The 22,627-nt window shown below is 42.7% G+C and overlaps 1 protein-coding gene across 4 annotated transcripts in view; it reads left to right on the top strand.

Annotated features, from left to right (window-relative positions):
- LOC310880224 (monocarboxylate transporter 2-like) overlaps positions 1–10,993 on the top strand; it is a 40,345-nt gene extending 29,352 nt beyond the window's left edge. For all 4 annotated transcript variants that reach the window (XM_083795725.1, XM_083795722.1, XM_083795723.1 and 1 more), the window contains 3 exons: positions 1,415–1,558; positions 6,370–7,230; positions 9,415–10,993. In XM_083795725.1, coding sequence (XP_083651851.1) covers positions 1,415–1,558; positions 6,370–7,230; positions 9,415–9,701 — 1,292 coding nt within the window. In that variant the 3' untranslated portion in view covers positions 9,702–10,993. The remainder of the gene's footprint in view (positions 1–1,414; positions 1,559–6,369; positions 7,231–9,414) is intronic.
- Positions 10,994–22,627: the final 11,634 nt, after the last annotated feature.

The following is a 22,627-nucleotide window of genomic DNA, read 5'->3' on the forward strand; positions in this document are numbered from 1 at the left end:
TTACAGAAGTAGCGTTGGGCTTCGTTCCCCAGATTAAAACAGTCACGCCTACTGTATTGCGTTCTTGCACAACCTAACAGCTGAAATCTTGTTTGGAAGCTGTCGGCCACACTGAGGGGATATTGGCTTTTTGGGTCCTGTGCTCCAGTGTGCCATCATTTGCAGGGTCTGGAAAGAGCTCTGACATTATTTCAGGCCAAGTTTCTTTAATCAAAGGTACGTATCCTACCGACTGGCTCTGTGGTGAGGCAGATCCCACAGCCAAACTACTCAGAGGATCCATTAAGCTTCAAGTAACCGTGTCCAGTAACCTGTGTGTGGACAGCGTGGGCTATTCATAATGGCAGGGATGAAGGCAAACAGGCACACTAGGCTCTGAATTTCCACTGCTGAGTAGGGAGTAGCAGCAGAAATAGTCTGGTACAGAAAGACACTAAATGCTGCTTGTATCCCCGTCTCATTTTTGGGTCAGGGGTCTTGGGGTAATACAGAACCTTTTCTTACATCCCATGGCTTGACTTCCAGACCAGTCTTTCCTGCTCAGTTTGCTTCCTCTGCTAACTTCTAACTTCTCAACCTGATCTAACTGCAAAATTGGCTCTGCTCTGAGCAGGAGGTGGGACCTGGAACCACCAAAGTGCTTCCAACATCCGTTACTCCATGACTCTGATTTTTACTGGTCCTCCAGCTAACTGGGACTGCCATACACTAAAACTTCTTTCTTTCCTCTTCTGCCCAAAGCTGCTGTCTTGTTTCACTTCCTTAGATTTAAATGCTTCCTTTCTGTACCTACAGTCTTTGTTAAGCCATTTCCCTCTTTCATAATTTTGCGCTTTCCTGAACCACCTCTTTACATAAATGCAAGACCAGACCGGTTCTTTTGAACCAGTTCATCCATCATCCCAAACTGTTTCTACCCACATAGGCTGCTATTAAGAATTAATTAACAGTTGTTCTGCTCAAGTTTCAGTCTTGGTCAGCACTATCGGAATTGCATTAAGTAGAGGCATTAAAAATGCAACAGTATTCACGATATCAGCCTCAGAATATGAGCCAGTGCTTTGTGTGTATATGGTTTAGCATCCTAATAAACTATGAAGCTCCTGCGCTGGGATCACAGGTTCACCTGATCTGCTGTTGCTGTTTGCCATCTCTGATGAAACACTGAAGTCCTGGGGGCAGGGACTGTCACCAGTTACACAGCCGCCGTGTGGCACAGGACGTGCTGCCATCCCCACACAGTGCAGATCATCTTTCTCTCTTTTTTTTTCCATTTTCTTCCTGAAGTCTCTCTAGAAGCTGTCAGCAGCACCTCAAGGGTACTAATATTGCTGAGTTTTCCCTACCTTCTGTCACTCATGCCCTTCTGTGGGATGATACCCACCTCAAGGACCCTTTCTAACTCTTTTCCCAGGCCCTATCAGCAGTATTTTAGTAAACCGCTACGGCAGCCGACCCGTGGTGATATTTGGAGGCCTGCTGTGTGGCATTGGGATGGTCTCAGCTGCCTTCTGCACCAGCATCCTGCAGCTCTACATCTGCGTGGGCTTCATTACAGGTAAGAAGAAAGTTATCTCCCTTAGACTCGCACCTGAAGTTCCCTTCTGATGGGTTGGGCATCCGCAGCCAAAGGCAGTTGGAACCTGGTGGGATAAAAAGCTGTCGGGACAGGGGCTGTAACTGGTTAACTGCTCCAGCTGAGTGTTAGCAAAGAGCCTGTTCCCTGCTAGGCTCTGTGTCCCTGGCTGAACATCGCGTGCAGGGGCTCAGCAGCGGACGTGCTGCTCGCAGATGAGCGCTGTCAGCCAGAGGCGATGGTGAGGATGGCCAGCCCTGCCCTCGGCTCCTGCTGAAGCAAACGCAGGCTGACTGCGCTCTGCCGTGGGCAGGGCAAGCCCTCCGAGGTGCCAGTGCGACTGTGAAGAAAACACCTGTGTTCCTATGTAACGTGTTACCTTCCCTCTGTGAGACACATGAAACGAAATTTCAGAGGGTTGCTTTGGTTTACTTGCCATTTGCCTGCTTGTGAGATAAGGAGGTCCTTTAATTGAAAACAATAACCACTTAGAGTTTGTTGAAAATATGCAATATTCTCCCTATAGAGAAAATATATATATATATATTTCCTTATTGAAGTTATCATTTGAATTTTCTGTAGTGAAAAATGAAACTCCATGTTGGAAACTCTATCAGGAGAAGGCATGGCCTCAGTCCAGCATCTTTAAAGTCTGCAGGTGCTGGGTTATTGCTTTTAAAGGTAGATTGGAGTTCTCCATCTGTGTGAGTATAAATGCTTAATTGCAAGCATTTTTCTTTGATTATTTTGGCTAAGGTACAGCCAATGTTTCTTCCAGTGCAGCTCGGACATCTGCCTGAAAGCATGACACAATGAGTTCAAAATTGGCTTCTGAGGTTGCAAGGTGTATGTTTTAATGAATGTTCCCTGTCTCAGTGCGGCTACATTAGGTATTGCTACTTTCTGAGCAAGAAAAGTGTGAACCTAACATTTAAAATCAATAATACCAGCCACTATCAAGGTAAATTGGGACAGAAAGTTTGTTTCCCTGCTCTCCTACACTGATATTGCTTTATCAAATCTGCACAGTAGTGAATAAATCCCCAAGTAGGATTCCCTCTCTTAAACCTTACTCTTTCAAAGGAGAGTCACTGTAGCTAGATAAAACTGTGTTGCATCTGGATGCATAAATTTTTCAGATTCCTTGAAAGAGATTCCAGACGTGAAGTGATGAGAAATAAAAATAACCGATGGTAACCAATTCAAATTTATCGATGCACGGGCTTGCATCATTCCCTGCTAAGCAAACATCTAGCAGGTTGGCTAATGCTGGATTAGTACACAGAAACCATAAATCCTTTGCTATAAACATACATTTTTTTTTGTGAGCAGAAGGGCTCAGGCAAGGAACAATGCTGAGGGAAGGCACTGGCTTCTATTTTCTAAAATACTTTGTTGTCCAAAAACGTTCCTGGAGGGAATTTTGCACCGAAACCCAATAGGATTTGTGAAGGTCCTGCTCTTTTTGGTCCCTGACTGTCTTTGCAAACCTGCCCAGCTGTCCACTCCAGTGAGTCGCTAGTATGCATTGTGTATGGAGCACATGTAACCCTCATGGCAGCAATGGTACAGGGACAAAATTTTCCTCGTGTCCCCTCGTCTTTAATGCTGCAACGTTTCCTCAGAGCAAAGCACATTTCTTGTTGGAGAAGCCTTCCCCTCCTGCATGCTGCACGAGAGTGGCTGTATGGATGAGGTCTTGGCTAATAACCCATCATTTCCAGGCATGGTGTGTGTGCTGGGGAAGAAACATTAATTTGACAGAGAGAGGGAGATGCTTGTAATCCTGCTAACATGCTTGATGCCTTTAATTATGCTTGAAGTGCTGCTGCTGGTCAGGCCTAACATGGAAGCATTCAAGGGCAATTATGAAGCTGTCTGCTTGTCATGTGGCTGAGACAGCAGTGCCGCGAGAGGAGAGAGCCTTCTGCAGAGGCTTCTTGCTGCTAAAAAGCAGCCCGTAAACATCACAAGTTTTCCAGCCTCCTTCCTAGACTGATGTCAAAGACCGTGTTCATGTAACGCCTAGGGATGGGGGTAAAAACAAGGCAGTTGGTACGAGGAGGTACCCACCATAGTCCTGTGCCTGTGGCATATTAATAGAAACCTCTTCAGAGGAGCAGAGCAAGAAGTATCTGTTTACAGCGGAGGGATTAGACACGGCAACCTCGCTTGCTTTCTTGATTATGTCTCTTCCCATTTGTATGCAGAGCAGGGGCTGAGCTCCGCTGTCAGAGGCAGCTCTGAAGCAGCTCTGTCCTTGATGTCACCGAGCTGTGGGCTGCATGAGGCACTTCCCTGCATGTGCTATAAAACCCAGGTTCTCTTCCTTGCTCATCATTTGTTTCCCTGTAGCTCTTAGAAAAAGAAATGGGGTGTGCAAGCTGTCTACCTGGATGGATGCCAGCCTGGATACTTTAAAGGGTAGATGTTCAGGCACACAACATCTTCTCCACGTCTGAGGAAGAAAGCAGCAGATTTCAAAGCTAGATGCTAGCCAATAATGACCGGTCAGAGTTCAGTTCGATCTCCACCAATTAGGCCACAATTAAATAAAATGGGATCTAGGGTGAAGCACATTGACTAATGAGACTGGAGTCTTTGCCTCAGCTCTTAGAGTTGAGCACTGAAATACCTCGTAGGGTCTTCCCTTGCTAACAAAGGGAAAACAAGATCAAGAGCTACTCTTCTGACTCCTGTAACACCACTTATTTCCTTCTAATATGGGGGAGATGAATTTAATCTAGGGAAGGATGCCCTGTCCAGCACAGGCTTGCTTCTGCTCATGCAACACCACCGATAGGCCTCTCCGTCATATCCTTGGTAAGAAATGTGGTTATTTGTGTAACAATTTCAGTCACAGAAAAGCTACTAATAGGTTCAGAAAACGGGAATAAAATTGATATAAATATTTCCAACTAAAGCCATCCAAAAGCTTGAAGTAAATTGAAATTCCAGTCAGTCAATTTGAAACTCTCCAAATTTAATTAATGGGAAGAGCATGAGGTAATATTAAATTAAATTTGTCTGACTGGCAAATTAATGTTCACATAATAAAGATTTGAGTTGATTATTGGTTAAGTAGGTAGCTGGCATCCAGTCTGATTTTCCTTCTCACGACATGGGATAGATCCAAAAAAGGATTCTGTGAAAATGATGGTTCAATTCCTGCACATAGCTACCACCCTGGGAGATGCGGAGTTAAAGCAGACTCCGCATTTAAACTAATTCACTGTGCTGCATCTTCTTGGGTGAAAATAGTTCCCATTTCTAAGTGCAGTCAGGGGTGTTCTCTAACAACACTGTGTTTTCCCTACGTAGTTCTCAGGCTGGCCCTCCTTACAGGCATGAATCTGTCCCCCTGTGAATTATGAGCAGGCTGTACTTCCCCAAGACAGGCCCTACCAAATGTATGGACTCTCCAGAACCAACAATTCATGCTGAGAATGTGTTTCCAATGAAGATTAGTTTTAATGTTGCCATTTTGATTTCTTTTTAATGTTTTAAACTTCCAGCTAATTAAAAAAGAAGAAGAAGGAGAATCTGAGACTTGGCAAAAATCATAACTTTGTAAAACCATTCAAACTTAAGCTATCCAACATCAGATGAATTCTGCTGCATCAGTTCAATTCTATTCTATCAGCAACTAATGATAGTGTTCCTTAATTAATTTTGAGGACCCTGACCTTTCTAAATTCTCTTCTGTAAAGCAATATGCCTAATTATGTACTGCACAGTTAAACAAACTAATTATATAGACTAATGAACAAGAAAAAATCTGCGTGACCCTATTTTCAGGATTCGTGTTCTCTGGTATAATCACTTCAAGGATTACATTTCTGCTTTGTTCTAATGTGGCTCATTCTTTCCTAGATGATAGGGTGAAAAATATGTGGCATGATTTTTAAACGTAATTTTGATGGGGTTCTGCAAATTTAACATTTTAAGGAAATACTAGAAATCATAGAAATGTTTGAAAAGATTATTATATGCTAGTGCTCTTAAACAGAACCATAGAAAGCTGATGCCATCACTGCATTTGGTGTCTCTTCTTTCAGATTTTACCTGTGCAAAAGAAGCTGGTTAGCTGAATTAGCAGTGCAGATTTATAATACCATTTATATATCTAAATGTAATAAAAATAAATTTTAATTAAAAGAAACACTCTAGGGTCCTGTTTAATTAGCATCCTAGTAGCTGTTTTGCTGCGTACTTGCAGACCTCTTAGTCTTTTGCATCAGACCTGAACTGCTCACAGCACCAAACTGGGAAGGTTGATGTCGCCTTTTGGTGCAGGTCTGTCTGTGTTGGGTGCAGTGCTGGGTGCCCACCACCCATGGGAGGATGTGCCAGCTGCAGTTGGGCATGGGAAGGGCTTGAGGCAGAACAACCTTCCTCAAACTAGGAGCTGTCATTTTTTTAAACCCATCCTCTCCTCTGATGAGGCTTCTCTGTCTGACCAAAACCAGCCAGCATTTGTTGAGGGTATAGTTTCAATTTATTCCAAAGCAAACTCTTTGCAGTAATGTTTGCCCCTCAAGAGGTTTACAGCACAAAACAGAGGTTTACAGCGCAGAAGGTTCTGTGACCAAAGGTATCCTTCTGGGGCCTGGTTCCCCAGATTCTTCAGATGGAAATTTAGTGGTACCTTGAGCAAAGTTTGCACCCAGACTATCGTATTGAAGAGCCATCAGTGAATCAATTCTCCATTACTTTGCATAAAACAATGAGCTGGGGATAAAATTGGTCTCAAATCTTTCTTTGTGTATCTCAACTATTTTTCTCTGTTCCAGGATTTGGCCTTGCTCTCAACCTCCAGCCATCAGTGATAATCATAGGGAAATACTTTTTAAAGAGAAGACCCATCGCAAACGGCCTTGCTATGGCAGGGAGCCCCGTGATGCTTTGCACCCTGGCTCCTCTCAACCAGTTCCTTTTTGACAATTTTGGCTGGAGGGGCAGCTTTTTAATTCTTGGGGCAATTTTATTAAACTGCTGTGTGGCTGGAGCTCTCTTCAGGCCCATTGGGGCACCCAAAACCCAGTCAAATGAGGAAGCGAAGGAGGTCCTGAGAGAAGAGGTCACTAAGGATGCCATGGAAATGAACAGTTCCACAAACATCCCTGTGGAGACAAAAACAGAAGAAGAAGCAAAGGACTGTTGTGAAAAAATCAATAAGTACCTTGATTTTTCCCTCTTTAAGCACAGAGGTTTCTTGATTTACCTGATTGGAAATGTGCTCATGTTTCTAGGCTTTTTTGCCCCCATTGTTTTTCTGGCACCCTATGCAAAGCACATCGGCATTGATGAATATTCAGCTGCTTTCCTCCTTTCAATCCTTGCTATCGTGGATATGATTGCCAGACCGGCCACTGGCATCATTGCAAACAGCAAGTGGGTGAGGCCACGGATCCAATACTTTTTCAGCTTCTCCATTGCTTTCAACGGTGCCTGCCACCTTCTGTGCCCCCTGGCTTCTGGCTACAAGGGGCTTGTCGTTTACGCTGTCTTTTTTGGCTTGGCTTTTGGCATGGTTTGTGCCATGCTATTTGAAACTCTCATGGACCTTGTGGGAGCTACCCGGTTCACCAGCGCCGTTGGCTTGGTCACCATTGCAGAGTGTTGCACAATATTGCTGGGACCACCTATAGGCGGTGAGTATCTTTCCTTCCTCTACTTCCTACGTGCTCAATTCTTTTTCTACAAGGGGCACACCTCATCTGGAAAATGCCATATTTGTCTTTTTAAAATCTGACTTGGCTGTGAATTAAATAACTTCATAGGTGATATTCTCTCAGTCAGAGATACTGTAAAGTTCCCTCTCCTGAAATGTGTGTTTCACCTGTATGCAGGCTAGAATAACTGGCTTGGAAACTGGTCACCCTTAAGAGTGCAGTACAACTAAAATATTTAATTAGGTTCTGTGTTCTGTATGCATTTGGATATATTTGGATATATAAAGTTAAGTTCTGCTAATTCTTTTGAGTATGACAATATCATAATAAATTAGAAGAAGGTACAGAAAGAAAGTAGTTTAATCCTATTATTTCCTGGATTTGAAAGTGAGAGCTGGCTAGTACTTTGTATGACACATCTTGCAGAGCCATCCAATTCTTCATATTACCATGTAGCTCATGCAGTGTGACAGAAGCAGCTGTATCCTCTTGCTTCTTAGAGATTCATTATTTAATTAATGACAAACAAAAGGAATACAATTTAAAAATGACCGCTTTCTGAGTTATATAATTTTCTACGTGGAAGATTAACTTAATGACCAGAGACTGCTAATGAGGCCAAAAGAGTTCCATGTAATAATCAGTAATATTAATTTTGTAGGGTTTTCCCCACTATTTTAATAAGCAGCAAATTTATTGGTTCTTCGGCATTTTAATAACCTACTGCAGGGTTCTGCTTTAATGAACTAAGTAAATTGTTCCCAGTGTGTTTTATGACTTTATCTTATTCTCAAAGGAAAAGAGGCGAGACTATCCTACTGTTGAATTTTCCAATACTCTACTCATTAAAACTCTCATTGAAACCTATTTAGGAGACCTCTAGGTCATCCTGATTAGCAGAAAGGGAAAAAAACATTGCAATTAGCATTTGGCTGATGTTTCACCAGTAACATGAAAAACAGTACATCGAAAATGATGTACGAAGATATGTAGGAATGATTCAGGAAGAAACAGTGACCAAAACCAGTTAAAAGTTATTTTTTCTGTGATCAGGAAATCTATTTGGTGGCCATAAAATCCCTTGTTAGTGTAATACAGTAGGATAATTAATCATCAGCTTTTCAACATTAAGGGTCAGTCAGGAAGTAATTAAAGGTCCCTCATTTTAAGGAGGAAAACATATTCCAAAAAGTCAGAGAGGTAATGGATGATGGGCCAGTTTCAAGGAGGACTGTCTGTACAATGGAGGCCAGGTTAGGAGTGGGTCTTACTTTAATTAGGATCTGGGATGTTAAGAATGGTCCGTGATGCTCCAGTAAATGGGAATTAATGCTCAGGATCATAATCCCAACAAGATTTGCATTACATTTTGACATAATGGAGAACAGTGACATTTCAATTAAGCCGCCTCTCTTCAATTACTCTGTTACTCCGTAGCAGAGGCATTAACCTTTGAGAGGAACCTGTCACATTTGTCTTGGCATTGAAATTATCTGACACTGACAGCATCATCTTTGCTTTCCCGGGTACTAATATTTTCCAGTTCCACACAGCGCCCTTTCATATTCCGACCACAGGTATAAATGCAGAAAGGGCAGCCATGGCCAAAAGCTGGGTCCCTTCTGATGCTGGTGAATGACCCGTGGTGGAATAAATTGGTGGCCCTCTGTCAGGAGTCTGGCCACGTGCCATCTCACAAACCTCTTCCCGAAAGCTGCCCCTTTTGTTGGCAGCCTCTGGACTACCGAGTTGAAAGGATGTCCTTTTGTACTGGATCACTGAAGGCAACTGAAGGACTGTCTGTGGACTCCATGATCAGAGGACTTAGTTTCTGCATGAAAAAAAAAAAAAAGATGTGCCTGAAAAGCCTGCACTTTACAATATAGATTCTCTGTCCCTTTCCATTTTACTGTACAAATTTTAGGTAGTGTTACCTACATCGATGTTAACTACCCACAGGCTGTAAAGTGGAGCATGTGTGAAGTATTTGCAGGATCAGAGCATTTGTGGAAGAGATCAGAAGAACAGAGAATGTTTTATTTTATCCTACAGCCACGAGGGTGTCCCTTTATAGTTAGGAACTCAAAACACCGTATCCTTGTCTTCATCGTCTCTCTTTCTTTCTTTCTTTCTTTTTTTTTTTTTTTAATGTATCTTTTACAGGAACACTTATCGATACCTTTGGGGACTATAAATATATGTTCATTAAATGTGGAGCTGTGATGGTCCTGGCAGGAACATTCCTGTTCATCATGAATTACTATAATTACCGCATGCTTGCCAAGGAGAAGAGAAAAGCAAAAGAAGAGGACCCTAAATCTGTAAGGACAGAAAGTGAAGGCAGAAATAACTTGAACAAAGATACTGTACAGGATGGACCTGAGCTGGAACCTCTGAGAGAGGAACAAGAAAGACTAAAGAAGGAAGTGAATGGCACAAATGAAGTTTAAATCTGTTCTCGTGGGCTGAACAGGAAATTACTTCTGCGTTGCTTAAGTTGGCACTAGCTGTGAAATCACACTAGGTTTTTAATTTTTGCCCTATGCTCTGTCATGTGCATCCTCTTCTTTGTCTTAGGAGAAGACTAGAAATGAAACTGGGACACAGTGCAGTATCCATTCACGTACCAAAGGATCCGAACCATTTTTCTTCAGATGTTTCCCATTTCCCAGAGGGGTTGTATAAAAATGTAACCATCACCCCACTCTTACTCCAAGTACTACAGCTCTATGCAGTGAAAAGACCAATGGCCATCAGGGTTAGTGCAGAGCCCTTCCACCAGCTTGAACGGGCTTTACACTGAGCATTGTGGTGGCTGGGTCTTTTCACCACGCAACCCAAATGCTTAGACTCTCTTTGACTGCAGTATCAGAATTATCCCAGGGATTTGGTGCTGCCTTCCATGGGCAGCTGCGTTGTGATTGCCACCTCTGTCTCGTGGAAAAGCAGAATAGGCCTTATGCTCATCTTAAAGAGGTGAGCTAGAGCCACCTGAGCAGAATGAGGACAGTACATGTCTGTGCTGGCAGCAAGGAAACCTGTCCTTGTGGCTGGAGTGTGCTAAGAAGGAGCTGACTTGGGGTGGCTCCTCGTGACTCGACCATGGACTTTCTCAGGGACCTCTGCACCTAGCAAAATGCCTTGAGAGAGGTGGCATTATGCAGGAGGGCAACACAAGGCCGTCATGCTGCAGGAGTCCTTCTTCCAGGTCATTTCAGTGTGCAGGGCAGAAACTTAAACTGCTTAAACTTCGAGCAGCATTCAAACCGTGCAAATTCTTTTTTTTTTTTTTTTTTTCCTCTAGGAGGTTACACAGTCCTTATTAACCAATATCTGAGTGCCTTACAGTTTTTAGCATGCTTTTTCTTCACAACACCCTGGTGAGGCAGTAAGTGTTGTTGCTGCTAATTAATTGTACAAATGAAGAAGAATGAAGGAATGAGAAGCGCAGAGAAGCTACGGTCATCATCGCATCATCTGTGAATAAAGCTAAGACATTCTACAGCTGCAATGGGATCCACTGCCCTGAGCTGGGAGCCTCAGCCACCTATGAGAAGAAAGATATCGGCAGCTGAGGAGGGGAGCTGAAAGCCTGCCAGCTGAGCACAGGCATCCCACTGCTGGAAAACAGCACGCACTACGGAGAGGTGTGCATTAAACCACAGCCCTCACTGCAGTGCAGCCTGCCTACTTGGTGTGTTGTACTACTCAGGCTTAGTGATTTAAAACAGCCTTAGTGCCGCAACCTTGTGTGATTCTTTTTCCTGGTTTTGTTGCATCCATCCTGGGAGGAATCCAAACACGGCTGCCTCCTCCTCGTTTGGGCCCAGCTAGTCACCGCCCAGTGCTAGCGCTGCTGTGCCTGGTGGCCTCGTGCCATCCTGCTGCATGAAAGAGAGTTTCCTCGGGTCAACGATACAGAGCTGGAGCTCAGGCCGTGTGGGATCCTCTCCTCCAGTTGTGCTAAATGTTGATCAGGGAAGATCTGGGCTCTGCCAGCAAGCACTGATATATTTTATAATAAAATAAGCAGACATTGCCCGAGAGCTATGGGTGCTAAGCATGGCATGTAGTTGAATAATCCGCCTTTTGTGGATTTAGCTCCAAATGATGAGGTAAAAACGAGGATTTTTGAGGCAATGACCCAAATCTGAAGTTAACAGCTGTCCATAGGCCACTTATCCCCTTTCTTTTCTTCAGTGGCACCCATATGTGATTAGATGATAAAGTCTTTTTTTCATGTCTTTGTCACCTAACTGTATTTAATTATAATTTACATACATGCTATGAAGAATGACTTGTAAAAATCCTTCCACACATACGCTGTACTCTTAAAGGTAAATCACTTATATTTTCTTGTACAATACTTTTTCAGTGAAATATTTTTTTTCTCCTAAAGAATAATGGTCTTTAGCCATTGACATCAGTAGGACTGAAATTTTAGCCTTATGTTGTATCTTGCATTTTTCTAAAAACCAAAACCTTTACAATATATTTAGCATTATGTTGCTGTGTTTTTAATATTCCTTATTTCTGTCAAATATGTATATGATTGCTCAATAAGAAAGGCATTGATAAGAGGTCCTGAACATTTTCTAATGCACTTTCTGGAATCTTTACTACACTTAATAAAACTCTTTTAAAAAATGAATTGACATTTGTGCATTGTGATCTGTAGGGTAATGCTGCCTTTTATTTGGTAAGGAATTTATCCTTATAGGGTTTCTAGTCTTGCCTCCATGTACGTGGTAATATGACTCTTGATCATAGCCTCTTATTCCAGGGCTATCACCAGGAACCCACTCAAGCCATTTGTCATAGAAACATGTACTGCCTTTAAGGCTACGGTACTATTTCTACCACATAGAAAGCCAGACTATTTTAATACAATTTTGGAGATTAAGACTGTTTTTCAGGGTGGGTGGCCTGCCTTTTCCCTGTCACTCTGCCTCCTGTCCCCACTGTGGGGTCAAACTTCAGATCACATCTCCCTGATCGGTGCAACGATGCCAAATAACTGTGTACTTTTAAGCATATGAGTAGCTCCAGAAATGCTTTGTTAAACCAATCCCATGAATTCAATACCTTGCAGGCTCAAGCTATAATCCAGGCTTGGAAAAATCTCAAACTTTCCTAAGAACATTTTCAGTTATTAAAAATGACTGTTGCAATATAAAGTATCCATTAGAGAAAGATCTTGTGAAGGAGTAAACACTGTCTGTGCATTTAATTTAGTGATCTGAGTAGTAAATTGGACACAATGCTGTATACTTACATACATGGTTAAGACTGGAAAGCACCTGTGTAGGCAAGTCAAGAGGTGCGAGTGTTGTACCATGAACATATGTACTGGGCACTTGGGGCACAGTGGGGATATCAGCTGTGCAAGGCTGGTTGCTAACACTTTCATTGGAGTGCAATTATTAGACATCTTTTACATTTCATTAACTTGTGACCTTATTGGAAGTGATTAGAAATTGTTCCCAGGGTTGCTTGAACTCTACAAGAGCCTGGTGTTGATGCTGAAGCACTGCTCCCAACAACCACAAAAGAAGCCAACAGACAAGCAGAAACACAGCGCCCACCGCAGCCTCATCCTGCTGGTGAAGCACGAGTGGTGTTAATGGGGGTGTGTGACAAGTGCCGTAGTTTGGGTGTAGACTTACATGACATACTCATTTCTAATTTATAGCTCCCTTCACTTTTTCCCGCCCCGTATTTGGCTTTCCAAACCTAAAGCCATGGAGGAGGAAATCAGTATGTCAACATTTACAGAGGCAGAAGATGTTCTCCTTCCTACCTCCCTTTTTAAAAGGACGATAAAGCAGTGACTGTGTGTCATGGTGGAGGGAGTGCCATGCTACTAGGAGGTGACATTTCATTACATGCTGTGCCAGGCCTTTTTGCCACACACAGCATCACTGTGTCCTTGGAAAGGAGCAATGCAGACAGCCCGAGAGTTTTATTTTATATCACTAATGAAAACCTTCTTCATTGGGGTGATATCCAAGAGGATACTTATATATACATATATAAGTGATAGCCAAGAGGATATGCATATCCAGCGCTTAAGGAACAGAGCACAAAACCAGGCTTTCTTGTTAAGTGAGCTCAGGAAGGCGCAGTTTTCAGTCTTGTAACCACGAGCAGTGTGTGTTTATGCCACTCTGGGCAGTTCTTCACGTTGATCACACAGCAGAGCTCACAGGCATGAAGGGGAAGAACGTTCACTGTCAACATGTGCAATGATAAAGAAAAATATAAGTGGCCTCCATTGAATGAAAAGAGTGAACCATGCCCAGAAAGTACAAAAAACATGAGGAGGTCAGAGAGATCTGGAAACACAGTGGAGTTGAGGTAGCTTGGTAGTAACGATGTTAATAACAAGCAAGCAAACAAGCAAAGAAAGATAAAAAATGAAGTGTCAGTTCAGCACCCCGCTTCCCTCCCCCAAATCTCTAGACCAGCTACCATATATATGTGTATGAAATGTGTAATCATGTTAGACAGCATGAGATTATTCAGGACAGTTCCCGTGGCAGCTGACACCAAATTTATTTGGCTCTGTTCTGAAAATGCCTGGTAGACAATACAGGTGCATTCAGATTACATTGAGGAATGAATTTAAAAGACAACTTTCATGCCCTCCACGGTGACAGTGACATTGACTATAAAACAGTATTATTTAGACTTATCAGAACCGTGCGAGAGTGTTTTGATGACTGACATTCATAACTGTCAGCCGAGCTTCCCATAGCGGCAATACAGCTCAGTAACAAAGAGTCAATCTGCTGTCTGCTTTGGCACTTGCTGAAGTATCGCTGTGCTTCTGTTTGTGTTTGGGGAGAGGATCATTTAAATTCTGACATCAAAAAATGAACGCCTATAGGAAAGCGGGATCTTCTTTGTCACCAAGGCCAAGGACCTGCTATCACAGGTAATGGCATGATGTAATTTCTTTTGAAAAAAATGTACAATCCATTGTCCTGCAGCACCAGGCACCCACCAAAGTTTGACCCTGCTATGAGATCTGTGTCCACAACCTTGGTTTGTCTACAGAGGGTGAATCTCCACGTTTGACAGTGTATACGTCTAGATGCTTAGACAAGCACAATCCTGCATGGCTTCAGATACCCACATATCTTTAATGCTACAGCCATACACACGGATTTTAGCCTGCCCATCAAGCTGTTAGAGAAGACATTTATGCAAGGGAAAATTATTTACCCCCTCTTTCCAAAAATGAAGTCAAAACAGACACATGAAAAATCAACTTTAAAAATTTTATTTACTTATTTATATGTTACTGCTTTCTGAAACGTACTCTACATCTCTTCAACTTCAACATTACTAATGAATTTGGACTGAAAATGCTTCCTCTAAGTACTCTCCTTTATCTGTTACAAACTACCTTGTTCAGGCACACTAACTTCATGCTGAATTTGGCTGTCACGGTGCACTGTTTCCACACTTTTTAGAAGCTTGTTTTCCCCTATTTCAACATTTCTGAAACTCTACAAAGTCAATTGAAAGTTGTAGATCATCGTTTAGTCAGAAATCAAGATAAAATTTTGCTGGATAGCCTGAGACACTTGTTACAGCACAAGCCAGCCAGGGAAGGCTTTGGAGAGGCAGCACTGTACCTCCTGCTTCAGGGAAGGGGCAACTCATGGAGACTCCAGCAGAGACACTTGTGGCTGTGCCCTCTAAATATAACCGTCCCTCCCCATGTCCAAAAGATGCATTTACATTTTGACTTGTCTTAAAACAAGTGACAGATATTTGGCCATAAGTGGCTGTAGCAGCTGGCTGTTCCAGCTGCCTCAGTTCGTCTTTTGGAAGCAAAGGGTCCTTTAAGGCTTATTAAAATCACACCAGAAGCTCGCATTTAGCTGAATTAGTGTGTCCCAGCCAATGCTGTGGGAAAGGTTAGGGGAGGTCCCAGCAGGCCGGGATATAATTTAAAGCCTTTTGGTGAATGTGGCTCTGTTTTACTTCTTACTTAATAAGGAACACATGCCAGGCAGATTTAAGGAGGGATAGAAATAAGGCTACTGCTCCAAAAGGTAACTAAGAAGCAACTCTAGAAAGGATGAGGGTGTCCCTCAATGCAGGACAGTTGTGCAAATTGCCCATAGATGCTGCAGAGGCCAAAGTCTGTATCTCTTTAAAACTAACCATCTGCTGGACCTATTGATATGAACACCTTGGCTGGTATTGCCCATCTTCACACCATGGTCACCACTGGATGGGCCATTTTTTTACCAGCAACTTCTCCAGCCCATGAATTGGTCATTTTTCACACCAGACTAAATCCATGGGAAGAGAAATGCAGAGAAACACAGGCTGTCCATAGGGTCTCCAGAATGTTTTAGACTTCTGCCTGCTCACTGCAAAGGTGTCCCACCAAAATGTGTTGCATGAAGAAATTCGCACTTTCTGTGGGAACACTGCTGTTTTGGATAGACACCAACAGAGAATGTGCTTCTATGTCTCCTGGTCAAACCCATCAGTTTCTGAGGAGGGGAAGATATTCATTCACCGAAGCTGTCAGCTTCCAGGTCTAATTCTGACTGAACTCAGACACATCGGCTTCCTTATGCATCCTGAATTCCCTTTGATGTGCAAAGCAGAGTCAATCAGTGCCTGCTGCTAGCAGCAGAGGCACTAATACAACTGCAATTAAATAAATAGGAACAAGCACTTCCCTCGTACTGCAGACCTTGACATTCCCTTCATGGACAGATGAGATCCTTAAGTAATTTTTAATCACCACGTAATCAGCCCCGGCCATTAGTTATGCCATCTGATCACAAACACAACTCCAGACAGAGATCCTGAGGATATCCAGGAGGATCCATGCATTATTAAGTGAAACAACCACAGACTGCATCACCCATTACTACTACATATAGTAAGTGCTTGTTGAGCAAACTTGCCAAGCCTAATTATCTTCCCAGCTGACTACAGTTGTTTTTGTTTTGTTCTGTTTTTATTTATTATTTTTTTTTTTTGGCATTTTTGCAAGTCTAATGGAAACCACAGCAGGCCTGGCCTGCTCCTGCAGAGGCAGCATGAGGAAGGGAATCTCTGATGTGCTTCAGACTTCCAAGAGAGTCCCTACCTTGCATGTAGATGCGTGCACCCACGTCCCAGCCTCGCTCAAACAGTCCGGAGGAAAAATCCACGAGATGAGGCCTTGCACGTGGGGGCTACATTCCCCAGTGATGCTAGGAAAATCACTTAAATCTGGGGGCAGGAGGGATCCACAAAGCCCCTGTGGTGGTGCTGGGTGGGTCCAAGCCAGGTTTCCTATTTCCCTTTGGACTTTTTTTTTTTTCTTAAGCTCTATTAGCATTCCTCCTAAAATTCAGTTATGAATGCAATATAGGTACTTATGTGGAAAGAATTCTGTGCACAAATGTTCCTGCACGAGGTGTTGTTCTCCAGAAAGTCTGTCAGGAGTCTGTCTGACAAAAGTGCTAGTGGGTTGATGGGGGAAAGGCGAATGAATCCTCATATCTCATCCAGTAAGTTAATAAAGAAGACCGTGCTGATTAACCAAGACCAGATGAAAAACCTCCCTGCTGCTCGGAGGGTGGGCTACAGCCATATGGGGCTTTTCCTACACGGAGTGCAAACATCATCTGCGTTATGGTACCTACACAGAGGTCCATGAGGAGGAAACACCACCTCTCAGGAGAAAAGCCTCCATTTGGAGACTTCTGCCAATGGAACAGCTTAGAAAACCCCGGACATCCAGAAGGCTGGTGTCCTTCTCTCACTGACCTCAGCATTTTGGAAAACAGATCAACCGTTGGGTCTTTTTTTTTTTTTTTTTTCTTTTTTAAACAGAAAAGATTATGTGTGCAATGCCTAGAAATATATTGAACAAATTTACACAGTAGATGTTTGTCCTCTGACTTACCTGTTAAAGATATACTTTAGTATACAGTATTGTGTACACTACAGTATAAAACACCAAGGATAATTATATCATTTCAGCTTTCAGCTGGAGGAGATAGTAATTACACACTATATAAATAGAATTGCAGAGAAGCAGCTTTGTAATTACAGTGTAACTAAGTTGTAGTTAATTTACTTATATTCTGAAGTGTATCTGAAGTTAGTAGTTAGGGCCAGCACATGATGAAACACTAGCAATATACTTACCTTCACACAGTGTATTATTTTTCACCCGTATCTATCATGAACCTAGATATTTTCCAGGGATTAATGATAGGCTGTGAAAAGTTGATAGCCTGAAGTTCAGCAGAGAGCCATTAAACTGGTCTGGTCATTAATCCCTGGAAAATACCCTGCACCAAGGTTGTTATAAGGTGAATATGGAAAATAACTTTCCACACACACTGACTTTTGTTTTGGCTGTTATGTCTTGGGTGTGTAGGAAGAACATCCCAAACGCAAGTGGCTCTTTCTCCCTTGTATTTGGATGTGCCTTACAGTAGAGAAGATGAATCCTCCCTCAGCTCTCAGCTCTCCTCTGTACATCACTGAGGGATGTCCGTAGAAGACCCTGAATAGACAGCTTGTTTTCCAGGGAGTCTGCCTTAGCCACGGTTGTCTGGCAATATTTAGAGGTTAATTTTAATCTGAACCTCTACTTTCTTGTATGTGTATTTCCAGCTTCTCTGAACAGAGAAACAACACTGGCATTCAAGTAAAAATACCCATTACCAGGGGAATATGTAAAAACACTATTTCATCAGTCATCCTGCTCTCATGATTCCCTCCCAGAACTGAGGGTGGTAATGAAAGTAATTTAACATACATCTATAATTAATTTACTACATTCTTCCTGCTGATGGCAATCATCTTACCTAGCAAAGTTCATGAAATTGATCCTAACACATAAAAGTAGGGATGGAAATATGTTAAAGACATCCAAACGCGGTGTCCATGTAAGCAGCTAAGCACTGTTTGGAGAAATGTGTTGGGGCTCATTTAGCAGGAGCCAGTCAATTAGACCACTGCTGGACTCAACAAGGAAAAAACAAGCCCACACTTTCCCCAGATTCTCATTCCCCTCAGCTTGGCTTCTTCTCACTACATCATGGCTATGTGCTGATGAGGTGTTTCTACCTTTCCTGAAGTGGTTGTGGATTTGGTGATAATATTCTTAATTGTTGTTTTGAGACACCCAGCAGGGCAATAGATCATGGGATGTTAGCTGCTGTATGGCAGAATGAAAAACACCCAGGTAGGGAAGGATGTGATACGCAAAGCTCTCCTGAATGAACTGTGCTAGATCAATCCGAAGTAGTCTTAATCATATCTTCTTTAATTGAGGAAAGGTAATATCTTATCTGGAAAAAATAAAAATAAAAATCATTGTCTGTTCCAAAGGACAGAGATGGATGAAATAATTTTCTGAAGTTTGTAGGCTTTTGTCTCTAGACACATGCAATGTTCATCAGCAGATGTTGTTAAGCAATGATTGCTAATGGAACACATGAAATACACAGCAGTACTACGTGTTTTATCAGCTAATAAAAGGAAGCCCTTAGATTAAGTATATGTGAGCATACATAATCACAAGTGATTCTCCGAAAGTGCGGTTTCTGGTTCAGTCACTTGTCAGCATTGAGCAAAACACAAATGTGTACAGTGACTGAAAAACACAGTCGTATATTCACAATTTCTCTGGCAGCTTGAGAACAAATTAGTGGCTTTAGGTGGTATATCACAACCCTGAGCAAAAGGACTTCTGTAAATTCCACCATTACACATTCCTTCAAAGTACATAGTATTGGCCATTTTTAATCTATATTGGTTGTAAGATTTCCTAACATCTCCTGAATTATGCCAGCCTGGTGAGGTAACTATTTTATTCCATTGGTTTCAATGTGTCTTGAATATCCTCTTGAAACATTTGTATAAGTTTTAAAGACTACTTAAATACAGCACTATTTTTTTTTTCATGTAGGCGTTTTAGTAAACATTATTTATTGCAATTTAAGAAATTGTTATAAAAATCTCAGAAGAATAGAGTCACAACTCAAATAATAGGGATGAATGTAATTTCATAATGTGAAGGTAGTGTAGACAAAAATAGATGATGAGTGAGAAATTAGAGTGATTATTATATTTTGATATATGGAATATTTTGTATATTTTTGTATGTAAATAAATAATATTTATGTACAATTTTCTGGATGTCACTCAACCATTCATGCATCTTCGAATATACATATAAAATGCATGTCTGTATATACAACTCTCTAAACTCAAGTAAAAGGGCAAAATAGTCTACTTTTTGAAATGTGTTTTGGACTCTTTCTTTCCTAGCAGCGGTGTCTAAAAGAAGGCTGATTCTCTCTACTGCCCCTTAAACAACCCCAGCTGAGAGCCCAGAAAATGTAAGGCAGGTGCTTGTAGACTGGTGCACGTCCGAGCAAGAAGGGCTTTGCTCTCTGGAGGTGGCAGGAGCTCTTGCTTTGCTAAGCAATGAGTTTAATTGTCCTACTGGGGAGAAGAACCACTCTTTATCTGCCAAAGAAATAATGATGCGTTTACCTCTGTGTCTTAACAGCCCGGTAAACATTATTCATGAAAGGCCACCTCTTTTTCTTTCTTTTGTTAGAACTAGAAAGAGACCTACTTTGAACAAATGGAAAATGCTTCACATCTGGCTCAACCTCTCCTTTTTCCACGTGTTCTCCTTTCAACAGTTATAAGAGGAAGAAGATTTGACACCTCAGCGAAAATAAAGAGAAACCAAGTATTGAAGAGAGTAAACCAGAAACAGTTGAGTTGAACTAGTGGTTTTTTTTTTTTTTTTTTCCATTGCAATGAAATCTTAAAAAATCTAGAACGATCTAAAATCAGTGTTTCTATTTTTTTAATACAATTTTTGTTAAAAAGCCCAGTACTCAGAAAAGAGGTCTGCCGCGTGAAACCCACGTTAGTGGCAGTGTTAACTCACAAATAGCTTCTTAGGAAGATAAAATACATTTCAACGCGTTACGCGGAGGTAAAAGGAAAATAAAAAAAAAAAAAAATCAGGGCAAATTTCCCCCTTGCTGTGAGCTGCGGTGCTGGGAGTGGCACCCCTGCAGGACACCCCTCGCCTCCCAGAGCAGAAGCAGGAGCATTTAAACTCTTTTTTTATTTATTTTATTTTATTTTTTTCTCCCAGGGGCCGGGGATGTGCTGCTCTGAGCCGGCCGGGGGAGCAGCGCTGGCGGCAGCCGCTAGGGATCAGCCTTGCCCCGCTCTTCAGCGCAGCGCCCGGCGCCGCGCTTGGCTCCCTCGCCGCCCGACCTCCGGCTTTTCGCAGCTGGTTTTTCTGGCAAGTTATTTTTCTTCTGAACGTGCGTGCCCGTTGCAGCGCGTTTTCACATTCCCCTGCGCTGTCTCCCATCGTTTTCTACTTCTTTGCCATTAATTAGCCGGCAGCGCGGGGGATATATTTCCTTGTAGAGAAATTCGGGGGGTTTTGCTGCAGCAGAAGTGCAAACCTCCTGCCATTTCCCCAGACTGTTTGCTTTGGTTTAGCTAATTTTTAATACTCTATTGCAATCTTTTAGACTTCATTTTTCCCCCCATACTCCTACCTGCTGTTATATCACAGCTATGACCTGGATATGCCCACTAGCGCTGTGCTCCCCCTATGTCCTTAAGCAGCAAGTTTTCCTTAGCTATGTGCAAATCTGGGAGGGGGGAAAGAAACAGACAAAGAAAAAGGACATTCTGCTTTTCTGCAAGGGCAATCCCGTCCCAAACCCCAGCCTGCTCTCAGAGACGGGAGGCAGCAATGCCAAGCCCAGTGCCGTCCCATGCTTTTGGGGTAGGGCTGGTGGGCATCCATCCTCCATTCGTGCCCACACCACCACAGTTACTGGTGTGCTAACTGGAGGCACCGGGGGACAGTGATGCCGTGCTGCTGCATTGCCAAAGTGGCACATGGTGGCCTCCAAAAGGAGCAGCACAGCAGCTGCTTCCCCTGGAGCAGAGCAGTTTCAGCTCCTGCTTAGTTTCTTGCTGAGGTTTTAATGCTGCAGTTTAGCTCATAGTTTCCATGTTTCGGATATTTCAGAACTTCACTAATCGCCTCTCATTTTGCACCTCGGAAGTATATTGGACATGATGAGCTGACATAACCAGCCATGACAAATTATTGCGGAGATGTGGGAAGCAAGCGGAATACAAAAGGGAGCGATGCGCCAGGAACTGAGCTCCAACTTCATCTGTGTCACAGGACCTCAGATATAAATCTGTCCCAGGCAGAACCACGTTCGCCGCCAGGATTTGTCCCAGTGCTTTATTTATGACTGGGATTGTCTTCTGAAATGAAGAGCTCCAGCTTTAATTTGCATGCTTTAGTGTCCATATATTTACATAAGCAAGTGCATCTCACATGATATGTCTGTTTTGGGTGCGTGCCTCACTATTAAGTGAAACAGTTAATCTGCAATAAATATTTATAGTTCACTACCATCTCTCCTGGAAAAAAATATATAGCAGTTCTCACTTTGCCACCCTGCAAAGACCTGTCTATGTGTTGGCTTAGAGTGATGAGGCTGCTAGCCTGGTTCTCCAGCCCAAATCAACAAATAGGTGTGACTGTGGGACTCTGAGGACAGATGTGGGCTCATCATCCTCCTGCTCTGAGCTACCAGATGCGGCAGCCCCCAAAGTGGTGGTGGTCACTGTGGGATGGCACTGCTCTGGAAATGATGCTCTGCAAGCATCCTAACAGGTGAATCTGAAAGCCTCTCTCTTCAGGTGCTAAAAATTTTCCTCCTCCAGCTCATCTCTGGGAGGAAAGAAAGCTGAGAGAATAGGGAACAGTGCGAGAAGCACCGGTCCAAAATACCTTTCATCGCTGCCCAGACTGAGAGCTGTTTTCTGCCTTCACACATGGCATGTGGGCACAAGGTATTATTATGCATTCACTTAGTGTCCCCCAAACCCTTGTGGCTGCAGGGGACAAGGATGGCCCCAGCATTATAATATCCAATGCTGCATGCACACATCCATGGAGGATTTTGCAGGAAACATGGCAGTATCTGAGAACCTAATCTCTTTCAAAGAGAGAAAATAACCAAGAAACCCTGGAGTGAGTCCCAAAAGGGATGTCACCGCATTTAATGTGTATTTATGCAGCTATTTAGAGGCAAACGAGAAGCAGTGATTATGTATAGAATAAAATGGAACAACAAACTGAGATTGTTTTAGCTTCCGCTATATCTGATTAGCCAGGAAGAACAACAGACTGATGTGCTCTGAACAAACAAAAATATGCTAAGTCTAAATGCTCCGGTCCTTGGGGGATTCATTTTTATTTGCTGGATGAAACAAAGGGGGAGCAAACAAAAGAGATTTGTCTCCAGCCAGCCGGGATTGCTCAGGC

This window comes from Anser anser (assembly GCF_964211835.1).
Source record: "Anser anser genome assembly, chromosome: 12".
Taxonomy (NCBI): Eukaryota; Metazoa; Chordata; class Aves; order Anseriformes; family Anatidae; genus Anser; species Anser anser.